The sequence below is a fragment of the Ranitomeya imitator genome, chromosome 4 (assembly GCF_032444005.1).
Source record: "Ranitomeya imitator isolate aRanImi1 chromosome 4, aRanImi1.pri, whole genome shotgun sequence".
Lineage (NCBI taxonomy): Eukaryota > Metazoa > Chordata > Amphibia > Anura > Dendrobatidae > Ranitomeya > Ranitomeya imitator.
In genome coordinates, this window is record NC_091285.1 from 87,313,509 (window position 1) to 87,330,515 (window position 17,007).

A 17,007-nucleotide genomic window follows, 5' to 3' on the forward strand; every position below is an offset into this window, starting at 1 on the left:
CTTTTTTTTGCAAACATCTTAATTCAGAACCATTTTTTTTATTTTCACAAGTGTAAAAACAGAAATGTAACCATAAATTTTGTTATGCAATTTCTCCTGAATACGCCAATACCCCATATGTGGGGGTAAACCACTGTTAGGGCGCACCGCAGAACTTAGAAGTGAAGGAGCGCCGTTTGACTTTTTCAATGCAGAATTGGCTGGAATTGAGATCGGACGCCATGTCACGTTTAGAGAGCCCCTGATGTGCCTAAACAGTGGAAACCCCCCACAAGTGACACCATTTTGGAAACTAGACCCCTTAAGGAACTTATCTAGATGTGTGGTGAGCACTTTGAACCCCCAAGTGCTTCACAGAAGTTTATAACGTAGAGCCGTGAAAATAAAAAATCGCTTTTGTTTACACAAAAATGATCTTTTCGCCCACAAATTCTTATTTTCACAAGGGTAACAGGAGAAATTAGACCACAAAAGTTGTTGTGCGATTTCTCCTGAATACGTCGATACCCCATATGTGAGGGTAAAAGACTGTTTGGGCGCACCGCAGAGCTTGGAAGTGAAGGAGCGCCGTTTTACTTTTTCAATGTTGAATTGGCTGGAATTGAGATTGGACGCCATGTCGCGTTTGGAGAGCCCCTGATGTGCCTAAACAGTGGAAACCCCCCACAAGTGACACCATTTTCGAAACTAGACCCCTTAAGGAACTTATCTAGATGTGTGGCGAGCACTTTGAACCCCCATGTACATCACAGAAGTTTATAACGTAGAGCCGTGAAAAAAAAAAATCGCATTTTTTCTACAAAAATGATCTTTTTGCCCACAAATTTTTATTTTCACAAGGGTAACAGGAGAAATTAGACCACAAAAGTTGTTGTGCAATTTCTCCTGAGTATGCTGATACCCAATATGTGGGGGTAAACAGCTGTTAGGGCGCACCGCAGAGCTTGGAAGAGAAGGAGTGCCGTTTTACTTTTTCAATGTAGAATTGGCTGGAATTGAGATTGGACGCCATGTCGCGTTTGGAGAGCCCCTGATGTGCCTAAACAGTAGAAATCCCCCACAAGTGACCCCATTTTGGAAACTAGACCCCCCATGGAACTTATCTAGATGTGCGGTGAGAACCTTGAATGCCCAAGTGCTTCACAGAAGTTTATAATGCAGAGCCGTGAAAATAAAAAAAAAAATTTCCACAAAAAAGATTTTTTAGCCACCAAATTTTTATTTTCACAAGGGTAACAAGAGAAATTGGACCCCAAAAGTTGTTGTCCAATTTGTCCTGAGTATTCTGGTACCCCATATGTGGGGGTAAACCACTGTTTGGGCGCACGGCAGAGCTCGGAAGGAAGGAGCGCCGTTTTGGAATGCAGACTTTGATAGAATGGTCTGTGGGCATTATGTTGCGATTGCAGAGCCCCTGATGTACCTAAACTGTAGTAACCCCCCACAAGTGACCCCATTTTGGAAACTAGACCCCCCAAGGAACTTATCTAGATGTGTGGTGAGAACTTTGAATGCCCAAGTGCTTCACAGAAGTTTAGAATGCAGAGTCGTGAAAATAAAAAATATTTTTTTTTCCACAAAAAAGATATTGTAGCCCCCAAGTTTTTATTTTCACAAGGGAAACAGGAGAAATTGGACCCCAAAAGTTGTTGTCCAATTTATCCCGAGTACGCTGATGCTCCATATCTGGGGGTAACCCACTGTTTGGGCGCACGGCAGAGCTCAGAAGGGATGGAGCACCATTTGACTTTTTGAGCGCAAAATTGGCTGTCGTGTTTGGAGACCCCCTGATGTAACTAAACAGTGGAAACCCCGCAATTCTAGCTCCAACCCTAACCCCAACACACCCCTAACCCTAATCCCAACCCGATCCATAATCTTAATCACTAACCCTAACGATTATCACAACCCTTACCCCAAAACAACCCTAATGTCAACCCTAACCATAACCCTAATCAAAACCCTAAATCCAACACACCCCTAATCCTAATCTCAACCCTAACCTCAAACCTAACCCTAATCCCAATACACCCCTAATCACAACCCTAACCTTAATCCTAATCCCAAACCTAACCCTAATCCCAAGCATAACCCTAATGCCAACCCTAACCCTAATACCAACTCTAATCCAAACCCTAACCCCAAATCTAACCCTAACTTTAGCCCCAACCCTAGCCCTAACTTTAGCCCCAACCCTGTTATGGACCTGGTGGTTAGGAGCACCCGAAAAGACCTGATGGTTAAACTAACAAAGGACAAGCTCTGGGAAGTGGGAGCTCTGCTGACCGCAACCCCTAATCCTATCACACACACTAGAAATAGCCGTGGAGCGTTCCTGACTCTCCATAGACGCCTCTTCACAGCCTAAGAGCTAACTAGCCCTAGAGATAGAAAATAAAGCCTACCTTGCCTCAGAGAAATTCCCCAAAGAAAAAGGCAGCCCCCCACATATATTGACTATGAGTTAAGATGAAAGTCACAAACACAGAAATGAAACAGGTTTCAGCAAAGGGAGGCCAGACTTACTAAACAGACTGAGGATAGGAAAGGTATCTTTGCGGTCAGCACAAAAAACTACAAAAAGACCACGCAGAGTGTGCAAAAAGACCTCCGCACCGACTCACGGTGCGGAGGTGCCACTCTGCATCCCAGAGCTTCCAGCTAGCAAGGCAAAATCATGATAGCAAGCTGGACAAGAAAACAATGAACAAATAATAAACTAGCAGGGACTTAGCTTCTGCTGGAGTAGACAGGTCACCAGAAAGATCCAAGACCGAACTGAACCAGTACAAGAACATTGACAGCTGGCATGGAGTAACGATCTGAGTGGAGTTAAATAGAGCAGCCAGCCAAAGAATAAACTGAGTCACCTGTGGAAGGAACCTCAGAAGCAGCAGCTCCACTCACATCCACCAGAGGGAGTCCATGGACAGAACTCGCCGAAGTACCATTCATGACCACAGGAGGGAGTTTGATAACAGAATTCACAACACAACCCTAACCCTAGCCCTAAGGCTACTTTGACACTTGCGTCGTTTGGCATCTGTCACAATCCGTCGTTTTGGACAAAAAACGGATCCTCTAAATGTGCCCGCAGGATGCGCTTTTTGCCCATAGACTTGTATTGCTGACGGATCGTGACGGATGGCCACACGTCGCGTCCGTTGTGCACTGGATCAGTTGTGTTTTGGCGGACCGTCTGCACAAAAAACGTTCAATGTAACGTTTTTTTGTTCGTCGCGTCCGCCATTTTTGACCGCGCATGCGTGGCCGTAACTCTGCCCCCTCCTCCCCAGGACATAGATTGGGCAGCGGATGTGTTGAAAAACTACATCCGCTGCCCACGTTGTGCACAATTTTCACAACGTGCGTCGGTATGTCGGGCCGACACATTGCGACGGCCCCGTACCGACGTAAGTGTGAAAAAATCCTAACCCTGAATTTAGCCCCAACCCTAACCCTAAATTTAGCCCCAACCCTAACCCTAGCCCTAACCCTAGCCCTAACTCTAGCCCTAACCCTATCCGTAACCCTAGCCCTAACCCTAACCCTAGCCCTAACCCTAGCCCTAACCCTAGCCCTAACCCTAGCCCTAACCCTAACCCTAACTCTAGCCCTAACCCTATCCGTAACCCTAGCCCTAACCCTAACCCTAGCCCTAACCCTAGCCCTAACCCTAGCCCTAACCCTAGCCCTAACCCTAACCCTAGCCCTAACCTTAACCCTAATTTTAGCCCCAACTGCTCTTCTCCTGTCGGCCGGCAGATGGCGATAGATGGCAGGCGCACTGCGCATGCGCCCGCCATTTTCTTTTCCCCGGCAGCCAGGAGGAGCAGCAGGAGGATCCAGGGACACCGGTAAGTATAATAGGGTCCCCGAATCCCCCTATTTCTCTGTCCTCTGATGTGCGATCACATCAGAGGACAGAGAATTACACTTTGATTTTTTTTTTTGCGGTCGCCGGTAAACTGTTAATTACCGGCGATCGCAAAACAGGGGTCGGTAAAACCGACCCCGATCATGTTCTTTGGGGTCTTGGCTACCCACCGGGAGCCACGAAGAGCACCGGGGGAGATAGGTGAGTATCGGAGAGCTATCTGGGACCCCTTTTCTCTGTCCTCTGATGTGCGATCACATCGGAGGACAGAGAAATTAAAAAGAGATCGCGTTTTTTTTTTTTCCGATCGCCGGTAGACGGTTAATTACCGGCGATCGCAAATGCGGGGTCGGTAAAAAAAACTCCGAATCATGATCTCTGGGGCCTCGGCTACCCCCGGCAGCCGAGACCCCGGAGAAAATCTGACTCTGGGGGGCGCTATTTACTTTTTCCACAGCGCCTTTAATTAACGGCGCTGTGGTTTAAGTACCCTTAGCGGCCGCCGTTAAAAGGTGTATCGGTGGTCGCTAAGGGGTTAAAAATTGTTCTGATGTAAAGTCGACATGTGGAAAATGTTATTTATTAACTATATTGTCTGACAAAATCATTTCTGATTTTTTTCACAAACAAGCACAAGTCATATCAAAGAAATGTTACCACTATCATAAAGTATAATATGTCACAAAACATGATCTCCGAATCAGTGGGATCCATTGAAGCGTTCCAGAGTTATTACCACATAAAGTGACAGCGGTCAAAATTGAAACAATTGGCCTGGTCAGGAAGGTGAAAACAGGCTTCAGGGTGAAGGTTAGACAGTGAAAAATTAACAGCACTAGGATGTGCTATGGATGACATCCTTATGTTTTGTTTTTTTCACTGTCCTATTACCTTCAATGTGCATTTTTAACTTGCAAATCTGATCAAAATCAAACATATCTCGGTTTGTTTGTTTTTTGTTTTTATTCCTGACAATTGATAAAGTGGATTTAATGCAAAAGAATTTGACATTGTTTTTATTAATGTCATATACGGATTACCATCAAAAATTGTTTTCTGTATTGGATGAGTTGTTATGAATACTGTACAAGGAAACCATGGTTTGACTGGTTTGTGACATATTAAAAAATTAGGTTCTCAGAATTGTTTCTTCGCTATTATATTTTAGTAAGTTTATGAAAAAAATCTCTCAATTTTCAGGGGGTTTTCACCTAACATGTTCTGGCATTTAGAGCTGTAGCTGTATATAGATGGCATTGGCATATAAAGGTGTAAATGTATATAGTAGTCTATTATACCTGTAAAGAATACTATTGAGGCTTTTAGGCAGAGAAAATCATATTTTTAGGGCAGCCTGTAGCTCATTGCTAGATATTCTGCCTTCCATGCCTAAGGTTCTAGATTTTAATTTAATTTCTTTAGAAAAAGTCAAAAGTTTGGACACACCTGTTCATGCAATGTTTTTTCTTGTTCATGTTGCAAAGAAATAAACCACGTGTGAAACAAGTAAGAATATGTGTTAAACAATAGTTTTTCTCAAAGTAACCCCCTTAAATGATGACAGCTTTATACACCCTTGGCATTCTCTCAAGTAGCCTGAAGTGGCTTGCAGTGCCTTGTAAAGAGTTAATTTGTGGCATCATTGGTCTTCAGAAAGTGTTTGCCACAATCAGGTGTGATTTGCAAAGGCAATGTCAATATACAATTCCATACAGTGATGAGCCCTATTCCACAACTTTAAAATATGAAGGTCAGTCAATCCAGAAAATTGCTAGAACCTTGGAGCTATCCTTAAGTTCAGTCATGAAAACCATCAATCGTTGTGATGAAACTGTCTCTCATAGGGAGTCTTCCAGGAAAACAAGACCGAGAATTATTTCTGCTGCAGATGATAAGTTCATTGGTGTTACCAGCCTTAGAAGCCAAAAATAAACAGCACCTCAGAAGAACAGCCCTCATAAAATATGCACAGACATTAAGTAGAAGATGCATTTCAACATCAAATGTCCCTAGAAAACTATGAGAAGTAGAACCTATGATTAGGGGAAATCTGTATTATTTTTGGTAACAACTGTCATATCATTATAAGACGCAGAAAATGGTACGTGGATGTACAATGTGTGGTGCACACCGTGAATCATGAAAAAAGAGGTGTGATTGTTTGGAGTTGCTATGTTGATGACACCTGCCGCTGTTAACCAGTTAAGTGCAGCTGTCAATCACTTACAGCAGCATTTAACACGTGCTAGCCACAAGCATGTCACAAGTCCCACCCATGGGCGCCCCGTCACGTGATTGAATGGTGTCTATGGGTTGTCTTGACAGCCAGGGTTCTACAGTAGGCCACTGTGTCTGTCATCAAGATCCTCCTGTGAATGCTGGCTCATAGCCTGAATTCATAGGAGATCGTGATTTTTTTGCTATACATAGCAGGCCTGAAGCCCTGCTATGTATATTATATGTATATTGCCCACAGGAAAATTGCCCACATGAAAAATGCCCACAGGAAAATTCCCCACATGCAAAATTCCCCACACGGAAAATTCCCCACACGGAAAATTCCCCACATGCAAAATTCCCCACATGGAAAATTCCCCACATGCAAAATTCCCCACACGGAAAATTCCCCACACGGAAAATTCCCCACATGCAAAATTCCCCACACAGAAAATTGCCAATTGCATCATTACAAAGTTTCAGATCTATGACATTTCAGGTGCAAGGTGTTCACATGATATGTATATTACAGGCAACTGGAAGTTCACAGCTTCAAATCTCCTAAAAACATTATCAAACATGCCCCATTAAAAATAAAACAAATAAAAAAACACAAATTTGGTATTGTGGCTTTCAGAAATGTCTGATCTTTCAAAATAAAAAAGTAAATTAATCCTATCGGTAAACGGCGTAGCGAGAAAAAAAATCAAAACTCCAGAATTACGCCTCTTTGGTCTCTGCAACATTACAATAAAATTCAATAAAGGACGATCAAAACTTTGTATCTACCCCAAAATGGTATCAATAAATACAACATCTCAGGGCACAAAAAATAAGCTGTCACCCAGCCCCAAATCACGAAAAATGAAAACACTACAGGTCTCGGAAAATGACAACAAACGTAAAAACTTTTTTCCATTCAAATATCGGAATTTCTTTTCACCACTTACATAAAAAAAGAACCTAGCCATGTTTGGTGTCTATGAACTCGTAATGACCTGGGGAATTATAATGGCAGGTCAGTTTTAGCATTTAGTGAACATGGAAAATAAAAAAGCAAAAAAAAAGAAATATTACAATTTCACCGCTCTTGGAATATTTTTTCCCATTTTCCAGTACACTATGTGGTAAAATCAATGGTGTCATTCAAAAGTACAACTCCACACCACAAAAAAACAAGCCACATATGGCCATACTAATGGAAAAATAAAAAAGTTATGGCACTGGGAAGAAGGGGATGAAAAAATGAAAAGGAAAATTGTAAAATTGCCCAGGGCTGAAAGAGGTTAAAGACACACGTAACCAGCATGGCTGCCACAGCGTTCTGCAATACCGTCTGGTTTGTGCTTAATGAGACTATCATTTGTGGTGCTACAGGACAATGACAAACACACCTGCTGGCTATGTAAGAACGATGTGACCAAAAGAAGGATGAAGTGCTGCGTCAGGTGACACGGCCGCCACAATCCCCCGACCGCAACTCAGTTTCGATGATTTGGGATGAGATGAACTGTAGAGTGACAGCAACACAGCCAACAAGTGTTCAACATCTCTGAGAACTCCTTCAAGACTGTTGGAAGCCATACCAGGTGGCAAGCTCAGAATATGACAATGGTGTGTAAAGCTGTCATCAGAACAAAAGGGGGGTACTCTGAGGAGTCTAACGCTTAACACAAATACTATTTGGTTTCCAAAGTCCCTCTACCCCTTGTCCCCATATAGATCTCCCTGTGAGTTTGATGCCTTCAGTCTGGGTCTACGATATGAACATTCAAATAAGAGCAGGAGAAACCTTATAAGAAAATGAAGTTGTGTCCAAATATTTGACCGGTACTGTACATACGAATTACACATAGAAAAATATCTACTACTTACAGGCAGATGCACACAGGATCCCCCACTCCCAATGAGCCTCAAAATCAAATCATTGGATGAATATTGACTTACCATTAATTGGGTATGGTGGTCTCCCGACTCTCTCATGACAGATGATGATGGGACAGAGAAGAATCTGACAGTTGGTACTTCAATGACAAATTATTTTATTTTCCGGGATTAGCTGTCATCAGAGCTGTCTGTCACTTTCTCCAGTCTCCCCACTGAGTACACATGAACTCTCCGCCAAGCTCATGTGCATCAACTAGTCGGGAAACATGGCTGTCTGCTGACGACAAGCTTATGTGTATGGCCAGCTTTAGGTGACCGCCTTACTTGTGCTCGTCACAGCAAAATAAAGGAAGCACCCAACACATTTTAGAAAAAAATATATGCAACTGTCATATGTTCCTTCTTTAAAAAATTAAATACATAAAAATAATATTATATATATATATATATATATATATATATATATATATATATATACACACACACACACACACACATACTGCTTCTTGTGTAATCACAAGACTTTACTAGTCTGTGATTAATCTTCAATGAAGAAGCTAGAATCCTAAATCCTCTTATGACATGGAAGGCTTTTACCCTCAGATCTCACATTACTGGCACACAAATCTAGGAAAATGCCTAAATGAAATACCTAACATTGGCAAACATCAGCCTGCCCTTATATCTTCCATGCCTTCTCATTTTTCTATACCAAACATTACTTGATTGCTCTTTAATAATTTTGGTTTCAGGAGTAACTCTAATGCATAATATAATATGGTATCCCTAATATTAAGCTTTTCAGTTACATGATCGACATTGTCATTTCTTGTGTGTTTAATGTACTGTTCAATATAAGTCATATTTTATTGTATTCCCTCCACTAAAAAAACAACATCAAAACAACACTACTAAGAATTCTCAATAAAAATCTATGTTACAACCATTACATGTAGCAGGATTCCCCTCAAATAGGCGCATCTACAATTCTGGGGCCTCGTGTGCAGAACCCTTGGCCCCTAGAGGTGTAGCCTCTGCACGACGTGCAATTTCCCATTGTATACGCCTATTTATCTAGTTTTCATTTTCATTTGAAAATATCCTGTTATCTGGAGGCAAAACAGAAACCTATGCACCGACCATATAGTAACAGGCAGACATCCCGCTCTGTAGTAAAAGAAAGTGTTTATTTACATATATCAGTCATTAATATAAAGTATTTTCACATGTCAACCCATGTAAACCTGGAGAAGTTAAGGCGCTTACTTAGTAAGTGGCTAAATGTTCTTTCATATAACATGTGGCTGCATTTTGGAGACATTAAACAGCTTTTATAGCAACTTAAGCAGATTTTTTTAAAGACAGATTATCCTGACAATCTATCAAAATAAATATATATAAAAAAGTTTATGTGAGAAAACAGACCTGTGCTCATCGTACATTGCTGCCAAATTCCTCTGACCAGAAGGAACCTTATGTAACCTTTATTTGCTTTTTGTTTTTCTCCGGCCAATACAAAAATTGGTACAACCAATGCAACATAAATATTTAAGAATATATTTATATATAATTTATATGTAGATTTAATGGCATAATACTGCAGGAATAAATTAAAAAATATGGTAAAATATTTACATGTCATTTGTGGCAGCACATTCTAGATTATACTGCTGTCCCTTTAATAAATAAGAGTACAATGAACCATGCTCCTCCGGCTGCCCAAGAGGATCTCCAACTATCTTTCAGGGTGTGTGTGTGTATCTTATGATATATATATATAGATATATATATATATATATATATATATATATATATACTCATACATATATATTGCATATATATATATATATATCCTTATATAAATATATAAAGATGTGTGTATGGACATACATATATATATATATATATATATATATATATATATAAATGTCCATATACACACACATTTTTATATATCCATGTTTGTATGTAATGATTTTATATATATAGAGAGAGAGGGAGAGAGAGATACATACGTATGTATATATATCCCTACATATATAAATATATATATCCTATATGTATAATATATATATATATATATATATATATATATATATATATATATATATATATATATATATATATATATATAAGAAATAGAAAACAAGAAGACACATCAAAAGAAAACAAAGGGTGCAAAAAATCCTCCCAGGTATATACCAAACCTCATGCTATTATCCAGGAAAATGAAGGCAGCACTCCAATAGAAAAAGTAAATGTGGTTTATTGGTCCATGTGCGACATTTCAGTCCAGGATGTGGACCTTTCTCAAGCCATTTCTATTGGAGTGCTGCCTATATATATGTATATATGTATATATATATATATATATACATATGTATATGGACACATATAAATGCATATATAGATATGTATATATATATATATATGTATGTGTATATGTCCAAAAACACACACATTTATGTATCCCTGTGTGCATGTTCTGATTATATATATATATATATATACGCACACACATGTTCAGTAGAGGTTTTGTATCTTGGCCCCCATGGCCGAGTTTCCCGGAGCCCCCAGTAGTGAATGCTGTTTCTGTCTGGTGGTCGGTGTACATACACATAATGATTGGTTTAGGGTAGAACATTTGTTCGGGTTGTTATCAGACATGGGCCGGAGCAGCTCTCACACATTGTGCCTTCATTCAGCCTCCATTGTAGAGGCCAGTGCTATATAAATATCTGGACATTGTGTACATACAGTATATATACCTGGCATAGATATAGGTATATACACACTATGTATATATAGATATACTCGCACATATATACATGTGTCCATCTCTCGCTCGGTCTCTGCTCCCGGGGAGCAGCCTCCACAGGCGGCCATGGCTCCTTCCTGCAGTCTCTCCTCGCACAGCTCGGGCTGGAATCTCCTCAGATGAGCGGTAGATCGGGGCAGATCGGGGATGCAGCCCGGCCATTGTGAGCCTTGTAGTCCCCTCGTGGGTCCCGCAGTCAGGGCGGCCGCTCACACCAGGGAGGTGACCGGAGCCATCTTCCCGGCCTCCTCCTCCCACGGCTGCAGGTTCTGGAGCGCAAAGAGCGAGGAGTTGTGCAAACACAGCGGGTCCGGCTGGATGGAGTCACTGAGCGACTTCTGGAAGGCGTCGTGCTGCAGCTGGAGCATCAGTCTGTTGGCCTGCTGCCGCTCCGCCTCCCGCTCCTCCGCCGTCTGCCTCCTGCAACACAGACAAGTCAGGACCGGGGGTGACCGGAGGGAGACCGGGGGTGACCGGAGGCCTGCTGGGAGCCCGGGGGTGACCGGAGGGAGACCGGGGGTGACCGGAGGCCTGGGAGCCCGCGGCCGGGCGGCTGAGAAGGGCGCAGCTCGGGACAGGGAGTGCAGCTACTGCGCCTGCCCACAATGGACAGATTATTATTACTATTTAGATTAAATATTCGTCTGCACTTATTTTACATTAGTTGTAAGAAGACAAATAATAATATCCTGAGTATTATTTTATAATAATGTTGAAAACGTCTAGGGAACTAGGGCTTTTTTTGCTTTTTGTTGTTAGTTTTTCTTATTATTGTTTGGTAGCATGATAAACAAATCTAACACGCCCGTATCTGCCATGTTCTGGAACTTTCCCCGTGCGCTTCTTTTTGGAGAAAATATATAAGAATATCACTTCTTTATTAAAAAAAAAAAAAAAAACAATGAAAAACGCTTCTTCTTTTTTTTTAAAGACGCAAAATCAATCACTGAGAAGCATCCGTCGCCTCCCTGATATAGGGAAGGGCCCCATTTCTGGGTTTTCTATAGGACTAATACACTCTTGCTGTTCTTTCTATGTATGTGCTGTGCTTGCCCCATTAAACCCCCGGTGCCTTCAGTTCGGGTTATTAGGAATGAGCTCTTCTTATATTTCATCTTTTATCTATTGTTGCTGGGGTTATGATGGGATTATTCCTGCTAATATTTACAGAAATGATACAACATACAGCATCACTTGATTTATTTGTTATAACAATGTACATGTTGTTATTCATTTTCTCAAAATTCTGGGACTTTAAAAAAAAAACATCTTTTAGGATTCTCCTCCTCCTCCTCCTACATGGTACCGCTGCCACAGTCCTGTGTGAGGTAATGATGTAGATGCTTCATGTATCCATATGTATCTACACGGTGTGGTGCTGTACCGCATCCTGGGCCCACTCCCTGCAGCCACACCCCATGGCCCGGCAATATGGAGGGAGCAGTCTCCATTGTCTGATACCTGCCCTCTGCTTACACTGCATTGTCATATTGCACTGCTACATTTATCACTGTTATTAGATACCATATTATTGTTTCTGTTGATATTACTATATTTTACCATTAAAGAACACTTTGTACATACCACTGTGTTAGGCTACCTGTTATTATTATACTGCTTCTTATTATGATTCCTCTGCTGTTTATTATCATATCACTATATTTTGCTGCCTGTTATGATTTCTGGATGGCTTTGATTTTGCTACCGCCATGCTATGCTATAGGACTGGTATTATTAGTATTCTACTTGATTTTATGGTTACAATATAACATTAAAGTAAAGGTGATAATTTTACTAATTATAATGCCACTACATTATGTAATTAGTTATCTGTATTCTACTGTATCTTACAACTAAACAACAAGTTTTTTTTATGCTGCAGAATATATTTTTTTACAACCCTATTTTATTACATATGACTGGATGCTATTGACATTGTGCTCCTATAATAATGTAGTGCAGAACATGATACATTTTTACCTAACATGATAATATTATACTTGTATATCCTAATATTTAATAATAAAAATTATAATAGACACAATAATAATACATTCGTATTATTATTGTTATTCTTATTATTATCATCATTATTATTATTATTAATATTGATATTATTATTATTATATTTATTTAATCATTTTGTTGCCGAACTGCAAATGTTACTTAGTCGGTTCCCTTCCCTCCTGCCTGCTGGTAAAGTGATGGCAGAACTGATCTAGCGCCATCGTTTGGCATCGCACACATTCATTAAAACCCCGGACATCTTTTCTTTCCCCCCTTTTTTTTGTTTTTGTTTTGTGAACTACTGTACAATTATTATTAGCCCTTTTCAAATGCAATTAAATGAAATTGTGATGGTGAAAATGCCGGATTCATAGAGGGCATGTCATGTAAACATTGGCCCCTGCGCTCCTGCTCCACAGGACTGATGAGGAGGTTGGGGGGTCAGAGCACCCGGACTGCTCATATTTGTGCTGTGGCTGATGGGTCCAGTAGAATAGTGTAATGGGCCGAGTGCCTGCTGAGTGCCGGGTAAAGTGCTTTCCTGTCTGCTGAGGACATATGGCCGGTGTCATACTCCGGCTTCTCTAGTGATGCGGCTTCTCTAGTGATGCATCACACACGTCCCATACATGATACTTCTTACACCCATAAAAGCCGCTAATACTGGTGGCACCATAAGCGCCCGTTATTGAGCAGGCCTCACCTCCACTTTGTCCTTCGGTTCTGGAACCAGGTCTTCACCTGCGCATCCGTCATCTTCAGGGACTTGGCCAGGGCGGCGCGCTCCGCGGAGGCGAGGTACTTCTGGCGGTGGAAACGCTTCTCCAGCTCGCAGATCTGCACGCGGGAGAAGGACGTGCGCGGTTTCTTCCGCTTGGGAGGTGTCCGGTTCTGGTAGGGATGGCCGATCCTGCGGGTCACCGTGAAGGGGGTGAGAGCTGCGGCCGCTGCCGGGAGACAAGAAGAGAGCGGGTCCGTGAGCTCGGCCAGTGCATGTGGGGTCAAGATGAGATATATATATATATATATATATATATATATATATATTCTACAGGTGCGGAAACATTCAGTGCCTGACTAACACCCGGACATCCCCTCCTCCCCCAGAAGGTGCAGCCACAATCCGGTACAGCTTATTCAGCAGTTGTCTCTGTCCGTTACTAAAAAATTCCAAAAAGCAACTGGCCATAGTACCGTTTACCGAACTGGTGTATTAACTGTTCCTGGGAATTATAGAGTTAAAGCAAAACATCAAAACATCACCCTGCGGAAAGGTCCATCTGTCATTGAGCTTGTTCACATAATTGTATCTATCCAGAGGGCTCAGATTTGGGCGCAGGGTCCGATCGGCCGACAGAAAGGATTGTAAAAATGCCAATATACATTACTGATATTAGAAATCTATCTGATTCTATCTATCATCTATCTATCTAATCTATCTATCTATCTATCTATCTATCTATCTATCTATCTATCTATCTATTATCTATCTATTATCTATCTATCTATCTATCTTATTCTATCTATCTATCTATCTATCTATCTATCTATCTATCTATCTATCTATTATCTATCTATAGCTATCTATCTATCTATCTATCTATCTATCTATCTATCTATCTATCTATCTATCTATCTCTATCTATCTGTCTATCTCTACCGACCTATCTCTATCTATCTATCTTTCTATTATCTATCTATTATCTATCTATCTATCTATCTTATTCTATCTATATATCTATGATCTATCTTATTATTATTATTATTATTATTATACATTTTTATAGCGCCATTTATTCCATGGCGCTTTACATGTGAATACGGGGCAAATATAGACAAATACATTAAACATGAGCAGATAACAAGGCACACGAGTACATAAGGAGGGAGGACCCTGCCCGCGAGGGCTCACAGTCTGCAGGTATTCTATCTATTATCTAACTATAGCTATCTATCTATTTCTACCTATCTCTATCGATCTATCTATCTATCATCTATCTTATTCTATCTATCTTTCTATCTATCGATCTATCTATCTATCTATCTATCTATCTATCTATCGCTATCTATTTATCTCTACCTACCTATCTCTATCTATCTATCATCTATATCTATCTATCTATCATCTATATCTATCTATCTAGACTATCTATCATCTATCTATCTTATTCTATCTATCTATACATCTATCTATCTATCTATCTATCTATCTATGTATCATCTATCTATATATTTATTATCTATCTATTATCTATTTATCTATCTATATATCTATCATCTATTTATATCTCTATATACATTTATTATCTATCATCTATCTATATATATCTATTACCTATCTCTCTATCTATCTATCTATCTATCTATCTATCTATCTATCTATCTATATCATTCTATTATCTATCTATTATCTACATCTATCTATATCTATCCATTTATCTATCTAATCTTATTCTATCTATCATCTATTTTATATCTTATTATATTATCTATCTATCTAAATGTATTCTTATTTATCTCTGTATTCTATTTATTATCTATCTATCAACTATCCTATTCTATCATTTTATCTATCCAATCTTATTATATCTATGTATCTATTTATCTATCTACCTTATATTATCTATCTAATCGTATTCTACCTATCTATCTATTTATTTATCTATCTAATCGTATTATATCTATCTATCTCATACCTATCGATTATCTATCTATTATCTATCTATTATCTAGATATGGAAAGCAAAAATTGATAAATTAACAGAGACGGATAAAAAGCTAGATGATGGATTCATGAATGAATAAATGGATGGATAATAGGTACACATACATTAGATATAGCGATAAATGATAGATGTGAGATAAAAAGATATATATAATAGATGGACGAAGAGATAGATAATAGATGGCTATGAATAGAAAGATATATTCTAATTATATATCTATATATATCAGATTGATGGATGAATAGATAGATAATATATAGATAGATATGAGATAAAAAGAAAGATATTGGATATGTATAATGGATAGATGATAGATCTATAGATAGATAATAGATAGACAGATAATAAATAGATAGATAAATGATAGAAGATAGATAGATGATAGAAGATAGATAGATAGATACTAGGTAGATAGATAGATGATAGATAATAGCTAGATAGATAGATAATAGGTAGATAGGTAGATAGATAGATGATAGATAATAGCTAGATAGATAGATAATAGGTAGATAGAAGATAGATAGATAGATGATAATAGATAGATAATAGATAGATAGATAGATGATAGAAGATAGATAATAGATAGATAGATAGATAGATAGATAGATAGATAGATGATAGAAGATAGATAGATGATATGCCCCCCCTCCCCCACCCCCGTATTTTTACCATATGCTTTGGCAATGCTAACATGTACTTAGTCCTGCCAATAAAGCTCATTTGAATTTGAATTAGATAGATAGATAGATAGATAGATAGATAGATAGATAGATAGATAATAGAAGATATATAGATAGATAGATAGATGATAGATAGATAGATAGATAGATAGATAGATAGATAGATAGATAGATAGATGATAGAAGATAGATAGATAGATAGATAGATAGATAGATAGATGATAGAAGATAGATAGATAGATAGATAGATAGATAGATAGATAGATAGATAGATAATAGATAGATGATAGATGATAGATAGATAGATAGATAGATAGATAGATAGATAGATAGGTAGATGATAGATAGATGATAGAAGATAGATAGATAGATAGATAGATAGATAGATAGATAGATAGATAATAGATAGATGATAGAAGATAGATAGATAAATAGATAGATGATAGATGATAGATAGATAGATAGATAGATAGATGATAGATAGATGATAAATAGATAGATAGATAAATAGATAGATGATAGATAGATAGATAGATAGATGATAGATAGATAGATAGATAGATAGATGATAGATAGATAGATAGATGATAGATAGATAGATAAATAGATAGATGATAGATAGATAGATAGATAATAGATAGATAATAGATAGCTAGATGATAGATAGATAGATAGATGATAGAAGATAGATAGATAAATAGATAGATGATAGATGATAGATAGATAGATATTTCCTTCACATCACAGCTGACATGTCGCCATTTCCTAACACTCCCTACAAGTCTTGGTCCGCGC

The 17,007-nt window shown here is 39.0% G+C and overlaps 1 protein-coding gene across 1 annotated transcript in view; it reads right to left on the minus strand.

The window, feature by feature from the left end:
- Window positions 1-10,403: 10,403 nt before the first annotated feature.
- The window catches only part of TLX3 (T cell leukemia homeobox 3), a 7,301-nt gene continuing 697 nt past the window's right edge, over window positions 10,404-17,007 (minus strand). The window contains exons 2-3 of the mRNA XM_069761970.1: window positions 13,510-13,753; window positions 10,404-11,219 (exon numbers count right to left, since the gene is read on the minus strand). Coding sequence (XP_069618071.1) covers window positions 11,009-11,219; window positions 13,510-13,753 — 455 coding nt within the window. The 3' untranslated portion in view covers window positions 10,404-11,008. The remainder of the gene's footprint in view (window positions 11,220-13,509; window positions 13,754-17,007) is intronic.